Genomic DNA, 21,442 nt, shown 5'->3' with positions numbered 1-21,442 from the left:
AGCTGGATGATGGACTAGTCTGAAATACTGACCAGTTTCCTGTGTGAAAATAAAGAGTCCAACTTCCAATAAAAGACCCCAAAAAGGGAACTGTTACTGCCTCTTGCAGCAGAAGTATTCTGGTACTGAAGAGGCACTGTAAGGTGGAGGGCATTACAAGGTATTTCTAGGCAGCGCAATATGTGGACTTACAGCTGTGAGTCCTGGTACAGAAGATTCTGGTATCTTACATACACTGCTGTATTCACACATCTCCCAAAAATACAGTGACCTCCCCCAGTGGCTGAGAAACAGGATGTCAGTTATCAATTGGCTCTGCAAAGTGTTCTGGAATTCATTCTGAATATATTTTTGCTTTCTATGTGGAAAAAAAAAAAAAATAAGTATAAATTCTCATTTTATGCTGTATTTTGTACCTTAGTTGTGTTTGAAAATGTTTTGATTTTTGAAACAATCAAAATAAAAACAAATGGCATCTTTGTATCCACTTGAAGTGTATGACTAGTGACACTTAAACGTGCATGCTTTTTCTCTTTGGAAAGAGTTCCAAGCAGTGGCTTTGCCTTTATGTTGCTGTAGTAATTCTTGTTCTGTGAGTAGTGGATGGAGAAAGCTTTAACATGCAGTTCAGTTCCCCCTTGCTGTTTCTCCCTGCTGTAACAGTTAACTGGAACGGGCAGCAGGGCTTACAGGTGAACGCTTTGGTCTTGTGCACCACCTGGAATTGTTACACAAGACGCTTCAAGCTGCGTTTTTATCATAAAAATTTATTTACCGTTGGTTGTTTTCTTGAACTTTTTGGGTTTTTGATGACAGCTCTTGAATTTTTTCTTTGAAGGGCCGGACTGTTTCTGTAGAAAGAAAAAATCGATCAGCTTTTTCCAGAAACTAAACCCAGCCTTGCCCCAAACTGCTTAAAGAGAAATCAAGCGTGCTCTCCTTTACCAAGAGACAGAACAAGCACAGCCCAGGGCACAGGGCAGCCATGGTGGTTTTTTGCCCTATCCTGCACGTCAGCATCTCTGAGGTTTCATCAGATGCAAACAGTGGCCCTCTCCCCACAGAAATGAACCTAAACTTCATCCAGCCTTAACCTTTCAACTGATACAATCAGAAAGGATTCCTAAGAGAGTTTATTCACCTTCATGTATACGACATGTCTGCTTCCCAAACTGAGAAAGATCTGGGCACACCCTCCTGTAAGCACACCCAAAGGCAGGACCTGGTCAGCTCCTCAGGTAGGAGCAGAAAAAGGTGTAGGACAAGTTCATGACTTTGGAACTGTTTAGCTGTGTGTGTGTGTGTGTATGGAGGAGGATTACAGAACCCACAGTCTTACTGTCAAGATGGTACAGCAGGATTCAATCAAAGATGAGATATTTATACAGGAAGTAAGATCCCCAGTTGGAGAAGACAGGATAAACATTTACTGCTACTAATTCACACCTCAGGATGCAAGTCAATGGCTGGCACATGGAGAAAGTATTCTCCCAAATAGATTTACACCTTCTGCTGATTCTCAGACAGGAACAGATCCGAAACCACCTACAGGATAGCACGATGGCTGTTCACGCTCCCCATCTGCTACACACAGCAAAGTGACTCCCACCTTTCCCCTCTTGCCAGCTGCTCTGCTGACATCCATTCTGTCACCATCTCCATTCATGTCACCGTTCTCCCTACTCAGCTCGGCCCCATCGTCCTCGCTGTCTGTTGCAAAACCATCGTTGGCCTCTGTGTTTTGTGGAGCTGCTGGGCTTTTTTCTGGGAAGAGTCCAGCTAAAATAAAAAGGTTTAGTTCAGGATCAGTTCTTTGTGCACACAGGCTCTGATAACCCGTAACCTTATTTTCTGCTCATCTAAGCTGACTCTGGCCTCCAAGGATTACCCCATCATATACATCACTACTGAAATACTCAGTAACAAACGCACTGAAGTTTTATTAGAAAAACACCTGGTGCTCTCATTAGCCCAGATCTGGGAACCAGGCAACACAGGCAGTTCTGGGGTCTTAAAGCTCTGCTCTCCTACAGCAAGGCAGTGTTTTCCAGATGTAAGTTGAACAGCCTTACCAGCTCCCATCAGGCTGCGGGACTTGCTGAGAAATAAGGAGAGCAGTGATACCTAAAGCAAAAAACAGCAGATCCTGTATCCCTCCCTCACACCTTACGGGATCCAGCTGTGTGATAACTGCTATTTCACATTTGGCAGTGGAAAGCTTTTACCAAATCCAAGAACCTCAAACTGGAAGGAGGTCACGCCTCCAGCATGCGAGCAGACAGCAGCAGTACCAAGGCACTGTGAGGCAATGAGCTGACAAACCTGCTGCAGGACACACACGATGGCAATGCTCTTACTCACGTGGGTACAGATCGCTCATGCTGTCGTCCGTCTCCTCTCCGTCCTCATCCTCATCTGTCCTGGGAGAGCTGGGCTCCCAGAATTCTTCTGTTCTGTGAGGCTGCCTGCTCCCATTCGTTTGGTCGTCAGCGCGCTGTCTCTGCTGCTGCTTCTGCCGCAAGCAGGCAGGGACATACTTCACCCCTTCCTTCTGGCACTTCTCATCTAATGGTGCAAGGGATTGAGCAGCACTTAGCAAAGCTGCCCAAGCCCTGAGTCCTATTTACTGCCGGGTCTACTTTATATTAAATGCGACTCAGAAGCACGTCAAGCTCCAGTACATGTTCACATAATCAACACGATACTGCAGACCATGAAAGATGTTAATGCAGATACTCTTAAAGCTGGAAAGTTAACCCCTACTCTGGGGAATCTTCTGTACCACTCCTTCCAAATAAGAATGCTCCAAAGTATCTGCTAAAGAAGCCAGCTGATCCCTGCTCTCGGGACCTTCCTTCCCAGCTGAGATGCACACAAAGCAATTGCAGCAAATTGCTGTCAACTAGAGCAAACTTACCCATTCCCTTCATATACAGCTACTGGAACTTCAACAGCTCAGGGGAGAAAGCAGCTTTTCTGAAGGTACAGCCAGCCAACTTACATGTTTTCAGTGCCTTCTGATAGCGTTTCCCTTGGACGTGACGCAGGACGTGCTCTGGAAGCTTGTTGATGTGTCTGAGAGTGAGTTTGCAGAACAGCTGATGTCTGAGACACACACACAAAAAAAGAAAGAGCCACAAACAGACTTTAAGCAAGCTACCTAATAACCCTTCACTTACACATACTGTGCTCAAATGTAACAAACAAGTAAAAGATCTTCGCTCAGCCACTGAGACTGAATGCACTGGAATACCCACAGGTTCTTTGTGCTGGGCACAATATGGGGCTCGAAGGTGCCATAATCAAATTCTCTGGATGTCTTTATCAGCCGTCGGTATTTCCTGCCGTCGGTGTAAGCCTGCAGCTCCGACAGTCGGCACGGCAGCTCGTGGCCGGTCAGCCGGCACCGCACCTGAGAACGAGGAGTCTCGGTCAGAGAGCTCAGAGATGACCCGGGGGAGGGCAGGGCAGGGCAGGGCAGAGCAGGGCCGACCCCAGCTCCTCTCAGGGCCTTCCTCCCCAACCCTCCCCGATTTACACAGCGGGAGAAACTCCTTCGGCCTGGGGGCTGAGCTCAAGCGGCCTCGTTCCCCTCATGGGAAGCGCTCCAGCCTCTCCTCAGGTAACGCGGCCCCAGCACCCCCCCTCCCCAGCTCCATCCGCAGACTGCTGCTGCCCACCTTGCCCGACTCCGCGAGGCTGAGCAGCGGGTGCTGCCGCAGGAAGAGCCGCACCTCCTCGGGCACCTCCGCCATGAGCACGCCGCAAAGCCCCACCTCACCATAGAGAGGCGCTGCCAGACAGGAGCCTCCTCACTTCCGGTACGGGCCTCTCCGGGAAGCGGCGGTACCATAGAGAGGGGGAGCTAGAGGGGCGGCAGCCGCGGTCAGCCTGGGCGGAGCGGAGACGACGGCGGCGTTGCCCCATGGCGGTGTGGGGGCTGTTGCTGCGTGCGGGGCCGCGGCTGCTGCGAGAGCGAAGGGCCGGGGTGAGCGCTGAGAGCAGCGGGAAGGGCTGGGTGGGCTCCGAGGGGGCGGGGAGGGCCTTGCTGGGCACCGAGCGAGAGAGAGAGAGAAGGAAAGGCACTCGCCTGGCATTTATTTGAAAGCAAACGGCAGCGCTGTGTACGTGCTGTAATACAAACACATGCGTGCGGGTAGCAGGTATGGAAGGGTCATTTGTGGTGGTGGGACAGCCGATAGCATCTAGATGGAACGCGTGCAATGCAGAGAGGCTGCAAAGGATGTTGTTTGGTTTCCGTAGATACCGCATTGCTTGCCCAGAAGAACGTTGTTTGGCTTTCCCCGAACAAAAGCAGGTTCTGCTGTGACCCAGCAGAGAGGTGAGCAGATCTGTGTGGGGTTCTGTCACTTTCAGCCTCACACTGAGGTGCCATTCCCAAAGGAATTTATCAGCTCTCCTCCTGTTGCTGTCCGGTTCCTCATTCTGGTTCTCTGCAGATGTTTGCTTGAGGCTCTGCAGCCCACGAAGCTCCACGACAGCCACCAGTGCATCGGGAGAGGACGTCTGGCTGAAGTGGGGCCTCCTCCTCGTGCCCCTGACTGCGTTCTGTCTGGGCACATGGCAGGTACCAGCCAGCACATGCTGCATTTCTTCAGAGATGAGCGCTTTGGGGCTGTCAGGGTTTCAGTCTCAGGCTGTTTGCTATAGATCGTGCCATAGGCAGGGCAAAGATTTGCTGATATTTTACCTTTCTGCTTTCCCACTGCACACTGGTGAGGTTCGTGCAAGTCTTTGATGGAGAGATTCATATTTTTTTTAACACTTTTGTTATAAATATTTTCCCCAGACAAAGTCAGCAGTCTCCATTTTCATATCTCAATTTGTTTTGTTTATGGTCAGGACAAACTTATGACCAGGAAATAGATTTTAAGGCTTGCAATGATCGTTACATTGCTCTGGTCTACCAATAGGAATTCCTTTTGTGTTTGTGTACTTCCAGATTCAGCGTCGAAAATGGAAATTAGATTTGATTGCACGGCTGGCATCCAGACTTTCCTCAGAGCCCATCCCTCTGACATTAGAGTAAGGAAGCTAAGAGTTCCACAGTAAAATCCCGCCGTGTAATTTGCCTATCACAACTGTGATTTTCGTTTCATCTTGTTCTCTGCAGCCCTATGGAATTGAAGGAATTGGAGTACAGGCCTGTAAAGGTCCGAGGGCATTTTGACCACTCCAAGGAGCTCTACATTTTGCCACGGTCACTTGTGGACCCAGAGAGAGAAGCCAGAGAAGCTGGGAAGCTGACATCCCATGCAGAAAATGGAGCAAATGTCATTACTCCTTTCTACTGCACAGAACTAGGGTGAGTTAAGTGGTAGCTCACACGAGCAACTCATTTCTTTTCAAATATCTGAATCATAGAATCACCTAGGTTGGAAAAAAGCTTTGGGATCACGATATCCAACCATCAACCTGGGTCCTGTCCTTAATCCTTAGTGCCACATCCACACCTCCCTTAAATACCTCCAAGGATGGGAGCTCCACCACTCCCCTGGGCAGCCCCTTCCAATTCCTGATCACTCTTTCCATGAAGAAATTTGCCTTAATATCTAATCTAAAGCTGCAGCTTGAAACCATTTCCTCCTGTCCCATTATTTGTCACCTTAGAAAAGAGACTGTCCCCCTCCTCACTGCAGCCTCCTTTCAGGAGCTGCAGAAAGCAATGATAGTGATTGGGTTTGTATGTCTACCTCTCCCTTAAAATGCATCTGTCTCTTAGGTGCTTGAGTCTTGATTCCAGATTGTATTTATGTTTTCTTATGGCTGTAGACAGGAGCAAGAATTTCCTTTAATTCATGACGTATATTTGTCCTGTTTTTGTAACTCTAGAGTCACAATTTTAGTCAACCGAGGATTTGTGCCCAAAAAGAAACTGAAACCAGAGACCAGGCTGAAGGGACAGGTAAGAGGGATACAGGGAAATCTTGCGCGTTACTTTCTGACCTGTGCTTGCCCAGAGATGCTTTTGACAAACCAAGAAAGGCAACAGCCACGTTCATGAGTCACTGCACTTCTTAAAGGTGCCTTTTCTTGATGCCTTTGATGAAGTAAACAAGGCATCTGCCTTTTTCCCTGCCGTGTTACAGCACTGTAGCACAACCTGCTAACTTCCTTATAACCAGACCTTGCAGGTGATGTACTACCAGGTCCAGGTATGCTAGAAATGAATCTTTGAGAGATTCCTTTTTTTCCTCCTCTGCATTTCAGATTGAAGAAGAAATCGACCTCACAGGGGTGGTGAGGTTATCAGAAAAACGGCAACCTTTTGTACCTGAAAATAACATTGAAAAGAACCGCTGGCACTATCGGGACCTGGAGGCTATGGCCAAGGTGACCGGTGCTGAGCCCATCTTCATTGATGCAGATTTCAGTAAGTCACAAAGGAACCCAAATCCACAACCAGTTCATGTCAGTCTGCCCCTTTTCTCTGTGATGTATTTCCCTAAGGCATTTCCAGAGGTACTGCACTATTTACTGTACAAGGTTTTGAAGCTAAGTAACTTGGGAACACCGCTGCCCAGAGAAGTGGGCTGTCTTTGGGACTCTCACTCAGTCAGCTGCTCACTTGGCAGAGCAGGGGCAGCTCAGGGCTTTGCAGACCAAACATCTGACAGTGTGCTGTACCTACAGGAAGCACAGTGCCAGGAGGGCCCATTGGAGGTCAGACAAGAGTGAGCCTGAGAAACGAGCACATGCAGTACATCATTACCTGGTAAGTTACCCAGCCAGTGTCTGACTTCTGCTTTGTGTTGAATCCACTGGAAGCAAGGAAATAATTTTTTCCTGGCATTCTTGCTCCTGCATCAAGGAGACTGATGAGATCTTCAGCTGCAAACTGTTTGAAGCTGAGTGGTATTTCCCAGATAGTCTGAAATAACTTTAGTATTGAACTGCAGTTGATTTAAGGAACTTTTAATCAATTTTGGAAATACCATGTAGATGTTGTTTTTTTACTTCTTGTCACAGGTATGGCTTGTGTGCTGCAACTTCCTTCTTGTGGTACAGAAAATTCATACAGAAAATACCTCTATGAGGGGAAGGATTAATTTCTGCTCTGCTGTACTACAGTCAAGACTGCAGCCTGATCAGTCCTGAAGAAGTCAGTCTCAGGGCACAGGACTTCCCAGCTGATGCTGACAGCAGTTTGGAAGCACTGAACTTCAGAATTAGTGATGGGTGTTGGCACGCTTGCTTACATCAGCTTTCTGAACATGTGCAGAATGCATTTTTGTAGCTTGTGACCAAACTGTCCAACAGTAGAAAACCTTTTCTTCTCCACTGCTCTATTTTCTATCTTCAGTGTAAGCAAATGAGGGCAAGGGATTTTATCAGTCAAAATTTTTCACATGGCAGTCATTCCTGAATTCAAGACAGGGACACTGCAGCTCCATGAGGATAAATAAAACAGGCTGTTAGTGCTTGCCTTGTGATTTATATTGCATATCTTACAACTTAAAGAGGGACATAAATGCCCTTAAATGTAGCAACTGCAGACTCCAGTTTGAGTGAGACAGCGTGCAGCTTTGCAAGAACATCATCAGGGCCAGCAGAAATAACACAGAGCTGCCTCAGTTTGGGCTGAAGGCCTTACCACCAAGCTTGTTGCCTCCAAGAATGCCACAAGACCAAAGTCAACAGCCAGCAAAGAACAGAAGGGTAAGTAGAGTTAGATACTTCCTTCACCCTTTAGCGTGCCTTCACTTGTCATGGAAAAAGGCATCACAAACCTTTAAAGGTCCTGATTTTTTTAATCCAGTGAAGTGTCACAACTGTATCAACATGCCTTTACAAAATCCATGCAGTAATTAAGCCTAGGCACTAATGATGATGTACAGCTATTTCCAAGTCAGATATCTGCATTACTAAGCTAGGCTTAAAGCCAGAAATAGGCAGGCTTGTCCCATTCAGTGTAGGATCACCAGTATGTGCAGCTGAGGGGGCTATGCTTAAAGGAGAAGAATTTAGGGCTACCAAAGCAGCCAAGGCAAACTGTTCTAAGGGAAGTAATCTGTGCAGCCTTCTGTGCTGTTCTATCCAACTGTTTTGTTGTAGGCAAATAGAGAAGGCAGGCAACAATCGCTTGCGACCCACTGACTGCAACCCTCATGAATAGAGACCACGGAAATTTCATCTGGGGGTTTATTCTCTTTATGTACACAAACCATGGTACCAAATCAGTACATCTTTAGCCCAGCTTAGTAGCCAGTTCTTTAGCCTTTGCTTTTTCAAGCTTGGCAATGCGAGCCACAGATTTTGGACCCAAGACGTTGCCACCCCAGTGACGACGGATCTGCAAAGAAGGGAGAACAAGTCAGAGTCCTCGTACCATCAGCTGAGCTCCTTCATGCACAGGGGTTGGAGCCCCCCAGTTAGGAACTCCCACACGGTTTTTAAGCAGTGAATTACATTCTGGGAGCAGCACAGATGTGACAGTGTGAAGTTTTTCCCTGTCATCCCATTAATTTCAGCACTCCAGGGATGGAATCAAGTCTAGCTGAAGTAGATTTCTTTACACCCCTCTCCCTGTTTTAGCTCTATTTGCCTCTAAGCTGGTGACAGCGTTCACCTTGTAGTCCACCAGCAGGAAAATAATCTGAATACCTAAAAAAACCCTAGATACAATCTACACCCAACAGGCTCTAAGCTGATCTCACTCCAAAACAGCAATCTGCATCTTACTGAGAAGCTACTGGGGATGTTCCTATATGAACCTGAAAGACAAGGGCCACACATCTTACCTCATCATATCTGTCATTGTAGTTGGTCTTGACAGCCTCCACCAGCTTTGCAAGTGCACCCTTATCCTCCCTGTTGGGGACAGTTGCATTTCTTTAGAGCACCAGTTTCATGTCTTCTGTAAGTCTTTTGTCTTGGAATTAAGCAGCTCATAATACCAACATCATTTTTCAGGTTAAGCATAACAAAAGGATAATCACACAAACCATCAATGCTGTAGAACTTACAATGCTTATAGTTCAGCTTATACATGTAATATTAACACACCCATTTGAATAAGCTAAAGTGATCTCTAGCTTCAGGATTTGACAGACTGCTTCATACAAGGTGACAGAGTTCATGCAAACTCAGTTGTAGCTCTTTACACTGCACAAACTCAGATTTGACATCCATCTGCCCTATGATCTAGGCTTATAGGCAGTTTGTTTTCTCCACTACAGCGAAGCAAATCAGCATACAGAATACTTACGGGTTAACTTGGGTGAAAGCAACACAGGTACAAGTTTTCCTGTGCACCAGCCGCCCCAGCCTGGCCTTGCTCTTGATGATGCAGTACGGCACTCCCATCTTGCGGCACAGAGCAGGCAAGAAAACCACGAGCTGAAAAGAGAAAGAGAGAGAGAGAGAGTGTGTGTGTGTGTGTGTGTGTGTGTGTGTGTGTGTGTGTGTGTTGTATCACTGCCAGGACATGGAGGAGTGTTGCAGCTGGCCTGGGCTGTGGCAATTGCTCAGTGTTAAAAAGCTCGTTTTGCTCTTCATTGTTGACTCAGGTGAAGAAATTCATACATCATGGCAAGGCCAAGCCTCGGTCTCAGTCCAGGAAAACTGAATATGCATTGGAGTTCTCATAAATAAGTTGAAAGTTTGTCTTAAAATGCACTCTCACCCCAAATCCACTCCTAACCTCAAGTGCAGTTGTACAGGCAGCCTCTCCCATGCACCATGGGGTGTGCTTACCTCAATGGGGTCTACATCATGGGCAATCACCACAAGCTGAGCTTTCTTGTTCTCTACCAGAGTTGTGACAGTGTTGACACCTAAAAAACAAATGACAGAAGTCTGTTTCAAGTCAGACTCTTTACCTGAGCTTTCATGTAAGCATCACAGAATCTGCTGCTTTCACAGCACACCTTTCATGAGAACTTTTCATATCCATTCAGTAGCACAGAGAAGATTTTCCATGGACAATTTGCTAAAGCTCAGGGTTAAAAAGCTCGTCTATTTCACTCTTCACTTTGAGCTCAGGTGAAGAAATTCATACATCACTGCCATAGCATGTCCAATCCTGTTTGGCTGGAGCAGAACACCAACTTTTCTCATCCATTTTCTCTCCAAAAGACCACATTCCCATGTATGCAAGTAGGCAAGTTCATATACACTTACCTGCCCGGAGAACTGGTGGTCTCTTAGTTGGAGTATCTCCCTTTCCTGCAGCTTTCTGCTCAGCACGAGCCAACAGCCTCTGCTTCTTCTCTTGCTTAGTCTCTGGCCTGTACTTGTGCGCCAGCTTCAGAAGCTGTGTGGCTAGAAGTGAACATGAACTGATCAGTAAAGCAACTTGGAAATCTCAGTGTTGCCTTTTAAAGAACTCAAGTGCATCAAGAAGCACCTGCTGAGGAATTCTGGGTTTGCATCCTTAAGCAGGATCTCTGACACTTCCTACCTCCCTTTTCAGAACAGTAATTTAGGGCAGCGAACTCAGCAAGCCTGCTGATCATCAGCCATCATTAAAGCCTCCCTAAACTCCCAGACACATTACAGATTATTATTATTATTTATTTATTTTTTAAGTCTTATTTTGGTCTCTTTCCTGACACGCACACATCAACCATCACAGAAGTCAGAAAAGATTTGGTAGGTCACATCCTTACCTGTTTGGCGGTCCAAAGCCTGACTGAACTGGTTGATTGCAGGAGGCACCTTCAAGCGCTTGTACAGAATGGAGCGCTGGCGCTGCAGCCTGATGTAGCGGGGCCATTTCACAAAGCGTGTGAGGTCACGTTTAGGCTGGATATCCTGTCCTAGAAATACAGGCTTTAACTCAAAACCGTTCCCAGTTCACACAGTAAGAGCACGCAACAGGCAAGGGTGCATCAGCGATCTTGGTGGTTATGCATGTCAGCACTGCCATTCAGATAGCAAGTATTTTTTCACATCATCTGCACAGGTAACAAAAGCAGCGTTACAGAAACCTGAACTAGCTGACCACATCACAGGTGAAAGATTCGTCACAACGGGAATACAACACAAATCTTTTAGCTTGGCAAACTGTCACAGCTACCTTCAATACCAAATGGAGTACAGCTCTACCACTGATGATGGTAAAGCAACTGCCTTTACGGCTTGCTCCACTCCATGACTTTATCACAACGCTCTTCTATCTACAGTTACACGCAACAAAATAATCCACAGTCCTTGAAGCACTCTGTGCATCCCCTTACTCACCAATGCCAAAGTTCTTGGGCCTCTTCTCAAAGAGGGGATTGACAACCTTCTTGGCCTCCTGCTTCTTGACTACAGCAGGGGCAGGTGCCACCTTCTTGCCCTTGGCCTTTTTTCCTTTGGGCTGTAAATAACAAACACGTATTTATTTTTTTAAAACTTTTTTTTTTTTAACACTTAATGCACTTTAAGAACGTGCCTGCCACTCCAAAGAGATGCTTTTAAAATAACGAACAAATCCGGCTGCCTCCCAACCCATCAAGAGACCGGAACAAACCCTTCAATGTGACCTAAAAACGTTTACGAGATGACCCGATTTTCAACAGCGATTTGCTCCCCTCGGAGCACCCGGGGCCCGCAGGGCTGCCCGGTTCCCATCCCGCCGAGCGAGCGCAGGCCCAGACCCGCCTTCCCCCATCCCGGCTTCGGCTCCCGCAGGCCCGGCCTGAGCCGAGCCGCCCCCCCCCCCCGCGGCACCGTAAGGCTGCTGAGCACCCGCACCGCCTCACAGAGCGCCGCGGCCCGGCGAGGTGCGCGGATGGCGCTGGATGCCGGTAACCCCGTCCCACAGCCCGCTGCCGCTCACCATCTTGGATGTATAGTAAAAAAGGCGGAACAGGGCATGCTGGGGGATATCTATGTGGCACCAAATCTCGCGAGGTGTTGAGCCGGAAGAGGTGGGTCAGAAAGGAGGGGTTGGCCGGAAGAAGCAGGACCGGAAGGGGACGGGACGGACCGGAAGAGGCGGTAGGAAGGGAGGAGGCGGTCATGGCGCAGCAGCGAGTGCTGCCGCAGAGTAAAGAGACCCTGCTGCAGTCCTACAACAAGCGCCTGAAGGATGATGTCAAATCCATTATGGATAACTTCACCGAGATCATTAAGACCGCTAAGGTGAGTCAGGGTCGCGGAGGGAGCACCGAAACGCCTGATGGTAGGGTGTGGACAGCAGAGTCCTGTGGGCATCGTGAAGCTGAGCGATTAGGCTTAAAGCCTAGGGATTATTGGCGTAGAAAGAAATGAAATGCGTTGTGATGCAGCAGCTGTGTGTCAGCGTTTGTGTTTATAAAGGTGAATTTATACGTTTTTGTCTTTAGATTGAGGATGAAACTCAAGTCTCTCGAGCAACCCAAAGTGAACAAGATAACTATGAGATGCATGTCAGAGCTGCAAACATTGTGAGTAGTGCTTTCATGTTCACCTCATTAGGGACGCATCGTTCAGGAGCTGTTTGGTTTGTTACTATATGTAGACAAGCCTTTATAGCACTCAGGAGGGCTGCTGCCAAAAGAGCGACCTGATATTTGGGGCAGTGGTGCGGTGAATCCTTTCTGTGGGGCAAAGCTTCTTGCCTGTGTTGTCAGCTACCGGCTTCTGTTGGAACTCTCACCTGTTGGGGGAGCTCCTGTGTAGTCAGGGATTGAGCAGGAGGAGCAGCTTGGGGGTCCCTGTATTACAACTGGCATAAAGTCCTGTTTAAAGATATTTACTATCTGTGATTTTTCTTCCTTTTACAAGGTTCGAGCTGGTGAGTCCTTGATGAAACTGGTGTCTGACCTGAAGCAGTTCTTGATCCTCAATGATTTCCCCTCTGTAAATGAGGCCATCAACCAGCGCAACCAGCAGCTGAGAAGCTTGCAGGAGGAATGTGACAAGAAGTTGATTGCGCTACGGGATGAGATCTCCATTGACCTGTATGAGCTAGAAGAAGAATATTACTCTTCCAGGTACAAATAGGGCAGTGGACTTCTGTCTAATGACACCAGCCCTTCTGAGGCAGTTAGTCCAAACAAACAAATAGTGCTTATAGCATAGGTCTTGAGACTGTGCCCAACAAAATTCCATTGCTGTTCCTAATTTGGTCAAACCCTTTAAAGTTTAAAACAACTGCCTCTTTCTTGCAGATATCCTGCAGGGTAGAAGTGTCATGTTGGAAGAAGTATTCTGAGCATCCAGCTCTAGGTGCCTGCCTTGGTTGGCTAGACGTGACAGATGATGACAAAGGAAACCTAAGCAAATTATTGCAGAAGATCAGTTTCCTTAGGGGGTGGTATCCTTCTGGAGGAGTCTCTATCTCTCTCTAGAAAAGCTAGCTTGCTGAGCTGGGTGCTGATCTTAAATGAGATGCTGATGTTCCATGTCCTTGTTGCAAGCTCTTTCACAAGTGACCTGCTCACACAGTGTGCCTTTTACCTTGTAGTCCACTGCCCCAGTTGCCTGGTGTCTTTTTGAGGTGAACATCTGAAATGAGCAGAAATGACATGCTCAGTTTCATTTAATTATGAAGTATTGTGATAGGATTTTTTATGAAAGATTTATTAGCGATTTGCTTGAGGAATTTTTAAGATTTTAAAAAGACTTTTGCATAGGAAACAGGCTTTAGATAATTCAGACACTTTATTTTTTTAATTTTTTTTTTTTTTGTCATGCACTCCAGCACTTCTAATTGATTATGCAGTAAATGAAAGCAGGATAAAATAACTGAGACTCAGATTATATTGGTTGCACTGTCCAAACTAAGTGAAGCCAGTGCAATAAAGGAGTGAATTCTAAACAAAAACTCATCTTTTCAAAATCTTACTAAAAATTCTTGTGACCAGGTTTTCCACTTTTGTCTCTCCTCTCTTTTTAAACATTCTGAGTGTCTGTAGCTCCAGATAAGTCAATTAAAACAATAATTGCACACTATACTTGGCAGTTAGGCCATTGTTTATGGGTAATGTATTTTAAGAGTAGTCTTTTAAAGAGTTCTTAAAGACTTAAGGTACTGATCTGACATAGCTTAGAACCAGCTATGTTGTTTTAAGAAAATACAGAAGTTTAGAGTTGTCTTTCCAGCTTTATTTAGTTTTTTTAGGGAGCTGTGGCAAGGGATCCTAGAAGTGCCTCAGAGAAGAGTGATGATCACAAACTTAAGCACCACTCCTGGCCTTAGCAGGTCAGGGATGTATCCACTGCACAGACTGCAGCGTGCCAGAAGCTGCATCCAGAATGGCAGTGTGGAGTGAAGTTGCCTCACGAGTGCAGAGGTGCTGCTCTCACACTGAGGCTGCCATGGCCATGTCTCAGTAGTTTTCTGTTCTGAGCTGAGTTCAGACCACGCTGGCATGGTCTCTTCACCTGACTGGCGCTGCATCCACCTGAAGCAATCCTTCACAGCAGAACTGATGTTAAGCACAAACAGCTTTCTTTCCTGACACGCTAAAGTGGATCTGCCTTTGTTTTCATTCTTGTGAGGGTGATCGTGAGATGAGGGGACTTGGCTTGTCTACAGAGCTATGATCCTTCTATTGAAACCTCACACCATGTAGCACTTAACCATTGCTTATAGCACTTAACTATTTTCCTGTGCTATTTCCTGTCTTTTTCTGCACCAAAGAATTTATGTGTGTAAATACAGAAATGGTGATTTATTGAGAGTCCTTTTATAATTAGAATATTACGATATTTTAAACAAAATTTTATTGCCTAATGTGGGGAAAGGGTTTCTGTTATGTCACATAGCCTTAGAGTGTTGATCGTGGTTAACTGGTGATGAATGCAAAAGCTGATTTGCCCACAAGTGGGCATTCTGTGCTGACCTGAGAGCCTGGTTGGGTTTCCTCTCTGTACCCTACTGCTTCCCTGTAAGCTTAATCCCACAGGATTTATAAAGAGTCCTGTGAGGCCACGATGTTGGTTCCATACAGCCATCCTGCCAAACTGTTCTCTGATGCCCCAGATTCCCCAAAGGTCGCTGGTGAGTTTATTTGAGGTTGTCAGGTTGTCCCTCCAGGGAAGGCTGTAGAAAAGTGGGCTCCCTGGAGCAGCATACCTGCAGGTGCTGCAGAGCTGTAGGCTGCCCCACGCTTCCTTTCTTCCTGTGTGTTGTTCCTAAGAGCTGTAGAAGGACTGTAAAAGGGAATGTCTTGTGCAGCAATTGCCACCACCATTGGTCCATGAAACTAAAGCTGAGTGGGAATCTTCACTTTCAATTTCTGTTTGAGTATTTTCCTAGAGCTGCTTCTTTGTGCACAGATATTGCTGTGCTCCCTGAGGGGAGTAGGGAAGTCCCTTCTGCACCCTAAGAAACCTTCACTCAAAGGACAGAGCAGAAGGTTGAGTGGTAGTGCCTTACCACTTCTGGTACGAAGCCAACTGGGTGATGCTGTCAGAAAATACTACAGATATTTGGTGCTTGCAACTGGTGCTTTGTGTGTTTATTCTGCAAAGCAGTAACCCCCTAAGTCCAGCTTGCCTTTCCTCATTCTAAAGCCCAAACTTGTATTTATGTTCCGTTGCTCCCTCCTCTGAGATCACAGGAGCTGTCTTTGAGTGTGGACTTAAATCTCAGCATTTCATGTTTGTGCAATTTGAAGTGTCTCGTATTTCTGCACTTAAAGTACTTTGCAATGCAACTATTCAAGTCCATACGTAAAAAAAAATGTAAATAAAGTTGCAACAACAAAATCATTTGACCCGCTGGGTTTGTTTTACTCCAATCACAAGCTGCTTTTTGCTCCAGCACTCACTTTGTCTTGGGGGTCTCTCTCGTGTGTGCAGCTCCTTCCTCTCTTTGGAGTTTGTTCTGTTTTTGTTCCAGTTTCTTCCAATGCTTTCCTTTTTAGTTTTTGCCCTTCCACATTGTGTTTTCCTCAGACCACAGTCAAGACTTAGACAGCTGTTTACTTTCCCACACTGCTGTATCATCTCATACTGTAGTCTGGAGTCCAATCCAGTAAGCTGCTTTTGTGAGGACTGTGGTACTGCTGAAACCTGTAGAAGCTGTCAGTGCTTCAGAGGCTGGGGGTTTTCAAAAGAAGACCAGGGCCTTCTGTGGGACACTTTAGTGAGGTGGTAAGGGTGTAAATAGACTTAAATTTAGAGCACGATTTGTATTTGTTTTTCCCTCACATAGGCTGTTATGTGACTCCTTGTGAAATGATCTGTGCCTCACTCAGACTAGTAGAACTCCTGTCTTTGGGGTGCCAGAACCTCAGCCCAGATCTATCTATGGACTGGTAGTGTCTGGATTAGAGCTGAGACTCTTTCAGTTTGTAGCAGCAGCTTTGTCTTTGAAATTTCCCTGATCCTTACTAAGCCTTTAAGATTCAACACCAGCCTTTATAGGGTATTTTGGGAAAAAACAGTGTCACAAGACGGGATGTGAACGCAGGCCTTATATCCATGAATTTTTTTTGCCATTTTCTTAATGCTTTGCTTCTGTCTTGCTTTTCTCCCTCTCCTCTTTCCTTCCTCTCCTTTATCATTGTACTTGCTGCCTCTCCTTACTGTTTTTTTTGTTCTGGAAAGCTACAGTCTATGTGACAGCAATGATCTACCACTGTGCGAAGCCTACTGGAGGGAAGACTTTGACACGCTGTCTCCTGAAAGCCTCTCCATGCCTCTGACAACTGCCACAGCAGAGCAGAGTGTTGCTACCTCTCAGAGCTCAACCCCATCACACCCCCACGTGAATGGGCATGGGGCAGGCCCGACAGACCACTCCTGAAGAGGATTCTTTGCTGCTGGACACATTCCTCCTGGTGGCACTGAAGAAGTCTTCCACCTGCTGTACTGAGCAAGCATCTCCCCATCGGGACAATGCACTGGAGCGGTATTTGCAGGTTTCTGCTCACTGGATAGCCACAGTGCTTTCTCCATGCCTGGGACATTGCCATGAGTGTTCCTCTCACTTAAAGTGATAAGTGAATACAAAGCTGATTATTCTAACAACTTAGAGGTAAGTTTGGTTTTCCATGACAGTTACATGTGGAGTTGAGTAGAAAACTAGTGTTTGTTTCCATTTGAATTTCACAATAAGTACATTGTGGAGTGCTGGTAGTTGAATTTGGTTGGTTGGTTTAGAAAACTTGAGCCAAATCTGGGGATAGTAACTGTTCTGGGCCTCTTTACTCAATTTCTTATGTTTAGTGACGTTCTGGCTGCTTTAAAGCTTTCTCAGGATGCCATCAGACAACCTGTAACACTTAAGTAGGAATCCTGCAGTATTTTTCACTCAGTATTGTTCACTGTCAAAGTGCTTCACAAACTTGAACTTTTTGCTGTGAATCGTTTAAGAGGAGGCTCTCCAGGAGGCCTGTATTGAAAAGCAGTGTTATTCCTTTTGGGAAGCAGAAGGCAAACAGAATCAGACTGAGGTGTTAATAATGTGACTTGCTTAAGGCTACGGATAGAAGCATGAGCACACTTTGGTTAGGCTGATTCCAATGGTTACACAAAGCTTTCTATTAACATAGCTTGAACTAATGTTTATATTCTTGAACAGCTTCATCTAATGAAATTTTGGACAACTTAGGTGGGTGGAACAGAGGGGGTTGCTCAGTTTCCTTCCAGATAATCTTGGTGCTTTGTCTGCAGCTGTTGGGCAGCGTGGTTTTTCTGCCCTTTATCTCTGCAGTTGTTCTGAGTTGACCCTAAGAGTGCATTGTAGGGGATAGAGTTGGGCTGAAATGTGGCTGTGGCAGCTGTATTACCAACAGACAGTTCAGTAGAGCTTCCCCAGCATTCTGCCGTAATGTCTTGTTTGTGAGAATGTGAGTTTGGTGTACTTTCTGTTCTACTTTCCTTCCATTCCATTATTTTTTTTCCTTTTTGTAATTAGGTGGTTTAATAAATAACTCTTTCATATCACTGAACTGTGTGGTTTTTAGCTGCAACTTTTTCTGACAGCACGAATGGGTGCTAGGATGAGCGTTCACGTATGGCCTGAAGAAAATCGCCACTCTTGCAGTTTGTGCCGTGCACACACTCCTATTCACCCTGCAAAGCATCATAAACCTGGAACAGCACCAAAGCTTCTGGGAGAGCAGCTGTCTGGGAACCACCCGTAGCGTTTCGCCTCGTATTTGCAGAACCGGTCCGGCCGAGTCCTGCCCTGCCACCCCAAACTGAGGGCTGCGGCTCCCCAAGCCTACAGGCAGACGGGGGAGCCGGGGTGGGCGGCCTTCCGCAGGCAGCGGGACGGCAGAAGCAAAATGGCGGCCCTGCGCTGAGGCTTTCGCGCCTCGTCGCGCAGATATGACGTCACTTCCGGCAAAGCGTTAACTTACTTCCGGCTCGCTCAGATTGCTTCCGGCGCTGTGCGCGGCGGTTGGGCTCCTTCCGTCGCCGCGCTTCTCTCGGGGCCGCCCGCTGCGAGTAGCGGCGATGTCCAGCCTGGCCGCTCAGGACGCCTACCTGCAAGGCTTGGCGAGGAAGGTCTGCGCGCAGAACGCCCCGGAATCGCGGAAGAGGAAGTTCGGTAAGGCTGCGACCCTCTCCTGTGTGGGAACGTGGGCCTGCGGCGTGTCTGCCTCCGCCGGGTGATGGTGTGTGTTGGTGTGTGGTGGTGTGTGTTGGTTTTAAGCAAAACCTGTGATACGGGGTTTCTTCGCTCGAAGTTAGCGTTCTTATCCATCCTGTGTGTGGATAATATCCCTCCACGTGTGAGGATGGCACGCAAGTGAATGTGGTTATTGCTAAAATGGCTGAGCACGTCTGGCTCTGCTTGGATAACTCTTCAAGGTTCTTAAGCGCCACTACGATGTTATGCAGCGTGGTTGTACCTCAGTACTCTGCTGTACCTGGATGTTATTGATGGGGGCAATGTCCTGGTTTGTATATTTTTTCCTTTGTCTCCTAGTATCGAAGTCAGGCCAGCCAGATGATGCTGGCAGGCAGCTCAAGAAAAAGAAGAGAAGGAAGTCCAGGAAGCAAGTTGAGAAGACAGATTCTCCTGCAGTTAAACAAGAGGTGTCTAAGACTAATAAACTTGCTCCAGGACAGAAAGCAGCCCCACAGGCCAACAAATCACCTCCAGGGGGTGTTAAGCAGAACAAAAACGAGAATTCTGTTACAGGTAAGAATAGCAGAATTGTCTGTGGTTAACGTGAGCTGAGGTGGCCACGTTTCAGCTGGTTCACATACCTATCATTTGGAAACCATTTAAGAAATCCAGTTCAATTGAAAACACTTGAGTTTATTCCATGTACATAAGTATGCAGTGTGACCGCTGGGGGGCTCTCTAGAAGTGTGAGCACTTCATATGAATTGCTGTTTTTGTTTTTTTTTTTTTTAATGGGTTTTATTTCATGGGTGCATATATATCATCTTATGTCCTCTTTTCATTATAAATAAGGAAACCCTGTTCACAAGCTGAGTGGAAAGATGTATTTGGCATCTTTGTTTCCATTGGTGTTTACCCCCTTTTTGTTTGGGAACTACAGGGCATATCACAGGCCACCCTGGGCTGGCAGTGTTGAATGCTGATGGGGATAGAAAAAGGAGAATTCTGAAGAAACCAACAAAAATAGAAGCTCTTGGGTTCATTAGAATTTCGTTTCATCCTTTTCTAACACCTAAAGAACTCTCATAGCTTTTCCCATAGCTATAGAAAATTCCTCAGTGTAGCTAGTGCTGTATTTTAAGTATTTTTCTTTTCTTCCTCTCATTTTCAGATGCCAAAAGTGAACGTGGTTCCACTTCTTTTTCTGCAATAAATCTCTTGCGTCAGAGACTTCATGAGAAGATTAAAGAAGCTTCTGGGCGGGTATGAAAACCCTGTGTACCCTGCTGTGCGTGTGGGTATGGTGTGAATTATCCCTAAGTCACCACATGCCTTGGGAGCTGTGATGTTCCAAGGTTTAGGGCTGGAGATAATTCCATTCCCTAAGGAATAACAAGGAATCCTGTTTATTTTCTGGGGTCCAGAAAAATGCATGTGGAAAGGTAGGGGCTGGAGGAGTGCAGAAAAGGCACTGGAAATCTGCAAGGGGAGTTTAAGTACAGGATTCTCGGTGAGAGTGAAAGGCTTGAAGTGCATTTATCTTTATGTTATCCCCTGATTCATATCTGCCCTTTTTAGGACGATACCAAAGAATTGCCTCCTTCAGTCCTGGAGAAGAGGCGACGAAGAAAGTATGAAAAAGAGAGAAAGAAGCGCAAAAGAAAGGAGTTGAAGATGAAGGCAAAAGCAGTGAAGGAAGAAACTGAGGAGGTACCTATAGAGCCACAAAGCAAAAAGGAAGAGAGCAAAGCTGAGATTGTCTTCAACAGGATCAAAGTGCATGAAGAGAATGAGCTGAACAAGATCCAGAAGAAAAAAGAGAAGAGGAAAGGAGTGAAGGGGAAAATCACTCCTCTGACAGGTAGGAATTACAAGCAGCTGCTGAGCAGGCTGGAGATTCGGAAGAATAAGCTGGAGGAGCTCAAGGAAAAGGACCAGAAGAAAGCTCAGGATCTGGAGATGAAAATGAAATGGACAAACGTTCTGTATAAGGCAGAAGGTGTGAAGATCCATGACGATGAGGAGCGTCTGAAGGAGGCTCTGAAGCGCAAAGAGAAGCGGAAAGCACAGCGCCAAAAGCAGTGGGAGAAGAGAACAGAAAAAGTGGTAGAAAGGATGCAGCAGCGGCAGGAGAAGCGTCGCAAGAACATTCAGAAGAAGAAGAAGGAGAAAATTGAGCAGAAGAAAGCCAAGGCCCGGAAGAAGGGTCGTGTTCTGCCAGAGGACTTGAAAAAAGCTGGCTTGTAGTGGCCCAGGAGGCAGCTGGACTTGTGTCCTGGCCGTGTAAGCTGCAGTTAAAGGCAGTTGATGGGATTCTTGTGGCAGTCTTTAATGGGGCTATTCCAGCACATCAGCCTGCAGCTGTCCCAGCCTGGAATTGAGGTCTGGGGGTGTCACTGTCACCTCTTCCCAAGTCAATAATAATTAAAAAAAAAAAAAAAAAAACCTGCAGCTACTCGTGTGTGTTTGCTGATTATTTTTCCTATCCTGCTGAAGCACTGTTTCTAAATAATTCGTTGCTCGAGGCGTTCGCTGCACCCGGGGCTCTTTAGAGCTCCGCGTTCCCACCCGGATGTGCGGGAGCGTCCCGCGCTGCCATGGCAACGAGGCGGCTGTTGGCCACGCCCCCTGGCGTTGCTATGGCAACGGGCGACGCGTCGTGCCGTGCCGGGAGGCCGCGGTGATGCTGCGGGAATGAATGGCAGCTGCTGCGGTGCGCGGCCGAGGGGGGCGGTATGCGTGGTTCCCAGCGGCGAAATCTACCTGCAGCTCTTCGAGGGCGAGGTAAAGCACATAGAAACGGGTAATAGGTGGATGGGTTCGTTGTGCTGCTCTGCTGTTGCGCTTGCTTTAACAGAAAAGAAGTGTAAGCCTGCGGTGAGCCCGGCTGGGGCGTTCCGGAGTGCTGCCTGCAGCCGTGCACGAGGCACTACTTCAATTCCCTTCATAGGGAGATCACTTTCAGACGGGGGGGGG

At 46.9% G+C, this 21,442-nt stretch overlaps 6 protein-coding genes and 3 non-coding genes across 10 annotated transcripts in view; 4 read left to right on the top strand and 5 right to left on the bottom strand.

Annotated features, from left to right (window-relative positions):
• Nucleotides 1–752: 752 nt before the first annotated feature.
• Nucleotides 753–3,790, bottom strand: SURF2 (surfeit 2). The gene is made up of 6 exons (XM_042830568.1): nucleotides 3,681–3,790; nucleotides 3,258–3,412; nucleotides 3,002–3,105; nucleotides 2,362–2,565; nucleotides 1,610–1,779; nucleotides 753–851 (listed from the first exon to the last, which is right to left on the bottom strand). The coding sequence occupies exons 1-6, from the start codon at nucleotides 3,753–3,755 to the stop codon at nucleotides 768–770; spliced, it is 792 nt and encodes a 263-aa protein (XP_042686502.1). The 5' UTR covers nucleotides 3,756–3,790; the 3' UTR covers nucleotides 753–767.
• Nucleotides 3,791–3,882: 92 nt separating this feature from the next.
• Nucleotides 3,883–7,442, top strand: LOC122166658 (surfeit locus protein 1). Its single transcript, XM_042830566.1, has 9 exons — nucleotides 3,883–3,988; nucleotides 4,264–4,342; nucleotides 4,461–4,588; nucleotides 4,964–5,046; nucleotides 5,135–5,326; nucleotides 5,854–5,926; nucleotides 6,232–6,394; nucleotides 6,655–6,736; nucleotides 6,991–7,442. Exons 1-9 carry the CDS (start codon nucleotides 3,926–3,928, stop codon nucleotides 7,055–7,057), a joined length of 930 nt encoding a protein of 309 aa, XP_042686500.1. The 5' UTR covers nucleotides 3,883–3,925; the 3' UTR covers nucleotides 7,058–7,442.
• A 707-nt stretch (nucleotides 7,443–8,149) lies between these two features.
• On the bottom strand, nucleotides 8,150–11,335 carry RPL7A (ribosomal protein L7a; the record flags this gene model as incomplete). The annotated part of the gene is made up of 7 exons (XM_042830569.1): nucleotides 8,150–8,314; nucleotides 8,763–8,832; nucleotides 9,230–9,360; nucleotides 9,718–9,797; nucleotides 10,144–10,284; nucleotides 10,632–10,781; nucleotides 11,206–11,335. Coding segments are annotated over 7 exons (807 nt in total), but the record flags the coding sequence as incomplete, so codon positions are not given.
• On the bottom strand, nucleotides 9,484–9,556 carry LOC122166934. Its single transcript, XR_006170905.1, has one exon. It is a non-coding gene; the product is annotated as a small nucleolar RNA SNORD36 (small nucleolar RNA).
• On the bottom strand, nucleotides 9,955–10,031 carry LOC122166939. The gene has a single exon (XR_006170910.1). It is a non-coding gene; the product is annotated as a small nucleolar RNA SNORD36 (small nucleolar RNA).
• On the bottom strand, nucleotides 10,850–10,924 carry LOC122166940. Its single transcript, XR_006170911.1, has one exon. It is a non-coding gene; the product is annotated as a small nucleolar RNA SNORD24 (small nucleolar RNA).
• A 598-nt stretch (nucleotides 11,336–11,933) lies between the features above and the next one.
• MED22 (mediator complex subunit 22) lies at nucleotides 11,934–17,832 on the top strand. 2 transcript variants are annotated; one of them, XM_042830982.1, is made up of 4 exons: nucleotides 11,934–12,093; nucleotides 12,297–12,377; nucleotides 12,718–12,926; nucleotides 16,498–17,832. In XM_042830982.1, exons 1-4 carry the CDS (start codon nucleotides 11,971–11,973, stop codon nucleotides 16,688–16,690), a joined length of 606 nt encoding a protein of 201 aa, XP_042686916.1. In that variant the 5' UTR covers nucleotides 11,934–11,970; the 3' UTR covers nucleotides 16,691–17,832. The 2 variants fall into 2 exon arrangements, with proteins under 2 accessions (XP_042686916.1, XP_042686915.1); XM_042830981.1 differs by having other exon boundaries at nucleotides 16,492–17,832.
• A 458-nt stretch (nucleotides 17,833–18,290) lies between these two features.
• Nucleotides 18,291–20,909, top strand: SURF6 (surfeit 6). The gene is made up of 4 exons (XM_042830760.1): nucleotides 18,291–18,442; nucleotides 18,824–19,039; nucleotides 19,638–19,729; nucleotides 20,045–20,909. Exons 1-4 carry the CDS (start codon nucleotides 18,349–18,351, stop codon nucleotides 20,711–20,713), a joined length of 1,071 nt encoding a protein of 356 aa, XP_042686694.1. The 5' UTR covers nucleotides 18,291–18,348; the 3' UTR covers nucleotides 20,714–20,909.
• Nucleotides 20,910–21,160: 251 nt separating this feature from the next.
• CCDC180 (coiled-coil domain containing 180) overlaps nucleotides 21,161–21,442 on the top strand; it is an 18,389-nt gene continuing 18,107 nt past the window's right edge. The window contains 1 exon segment of the mRNA XM_042831065.1: nucleotides 21,161–21,250. Within this exon segment, the coding sequence (XP_042686999.1) occupies nucleotides 21,161–21,250 (90 nt within the window).

The sequence above is a fragment of the Centrocercus urophasianus genome, unplaced genomic scaffold (assembly GCF_019232065.1).
Source record: "Centrocercus urophasianus isolate 14NV4802_14NV808 unplaced genomic scaffold, USGS_Curo_1.0 seq_34, whole genome shotgun sequence".
Taxonomy (NCBI): domain Eukaryota; kingdom Metazoa; phylum Chordata; class Aves; order Galliformes; family Phasianidae; genus Centrocercus; species Centrocercus urophasianus.
This window is presented reverse-complemented; position numbering and strand designations above follow the sequence as displayed.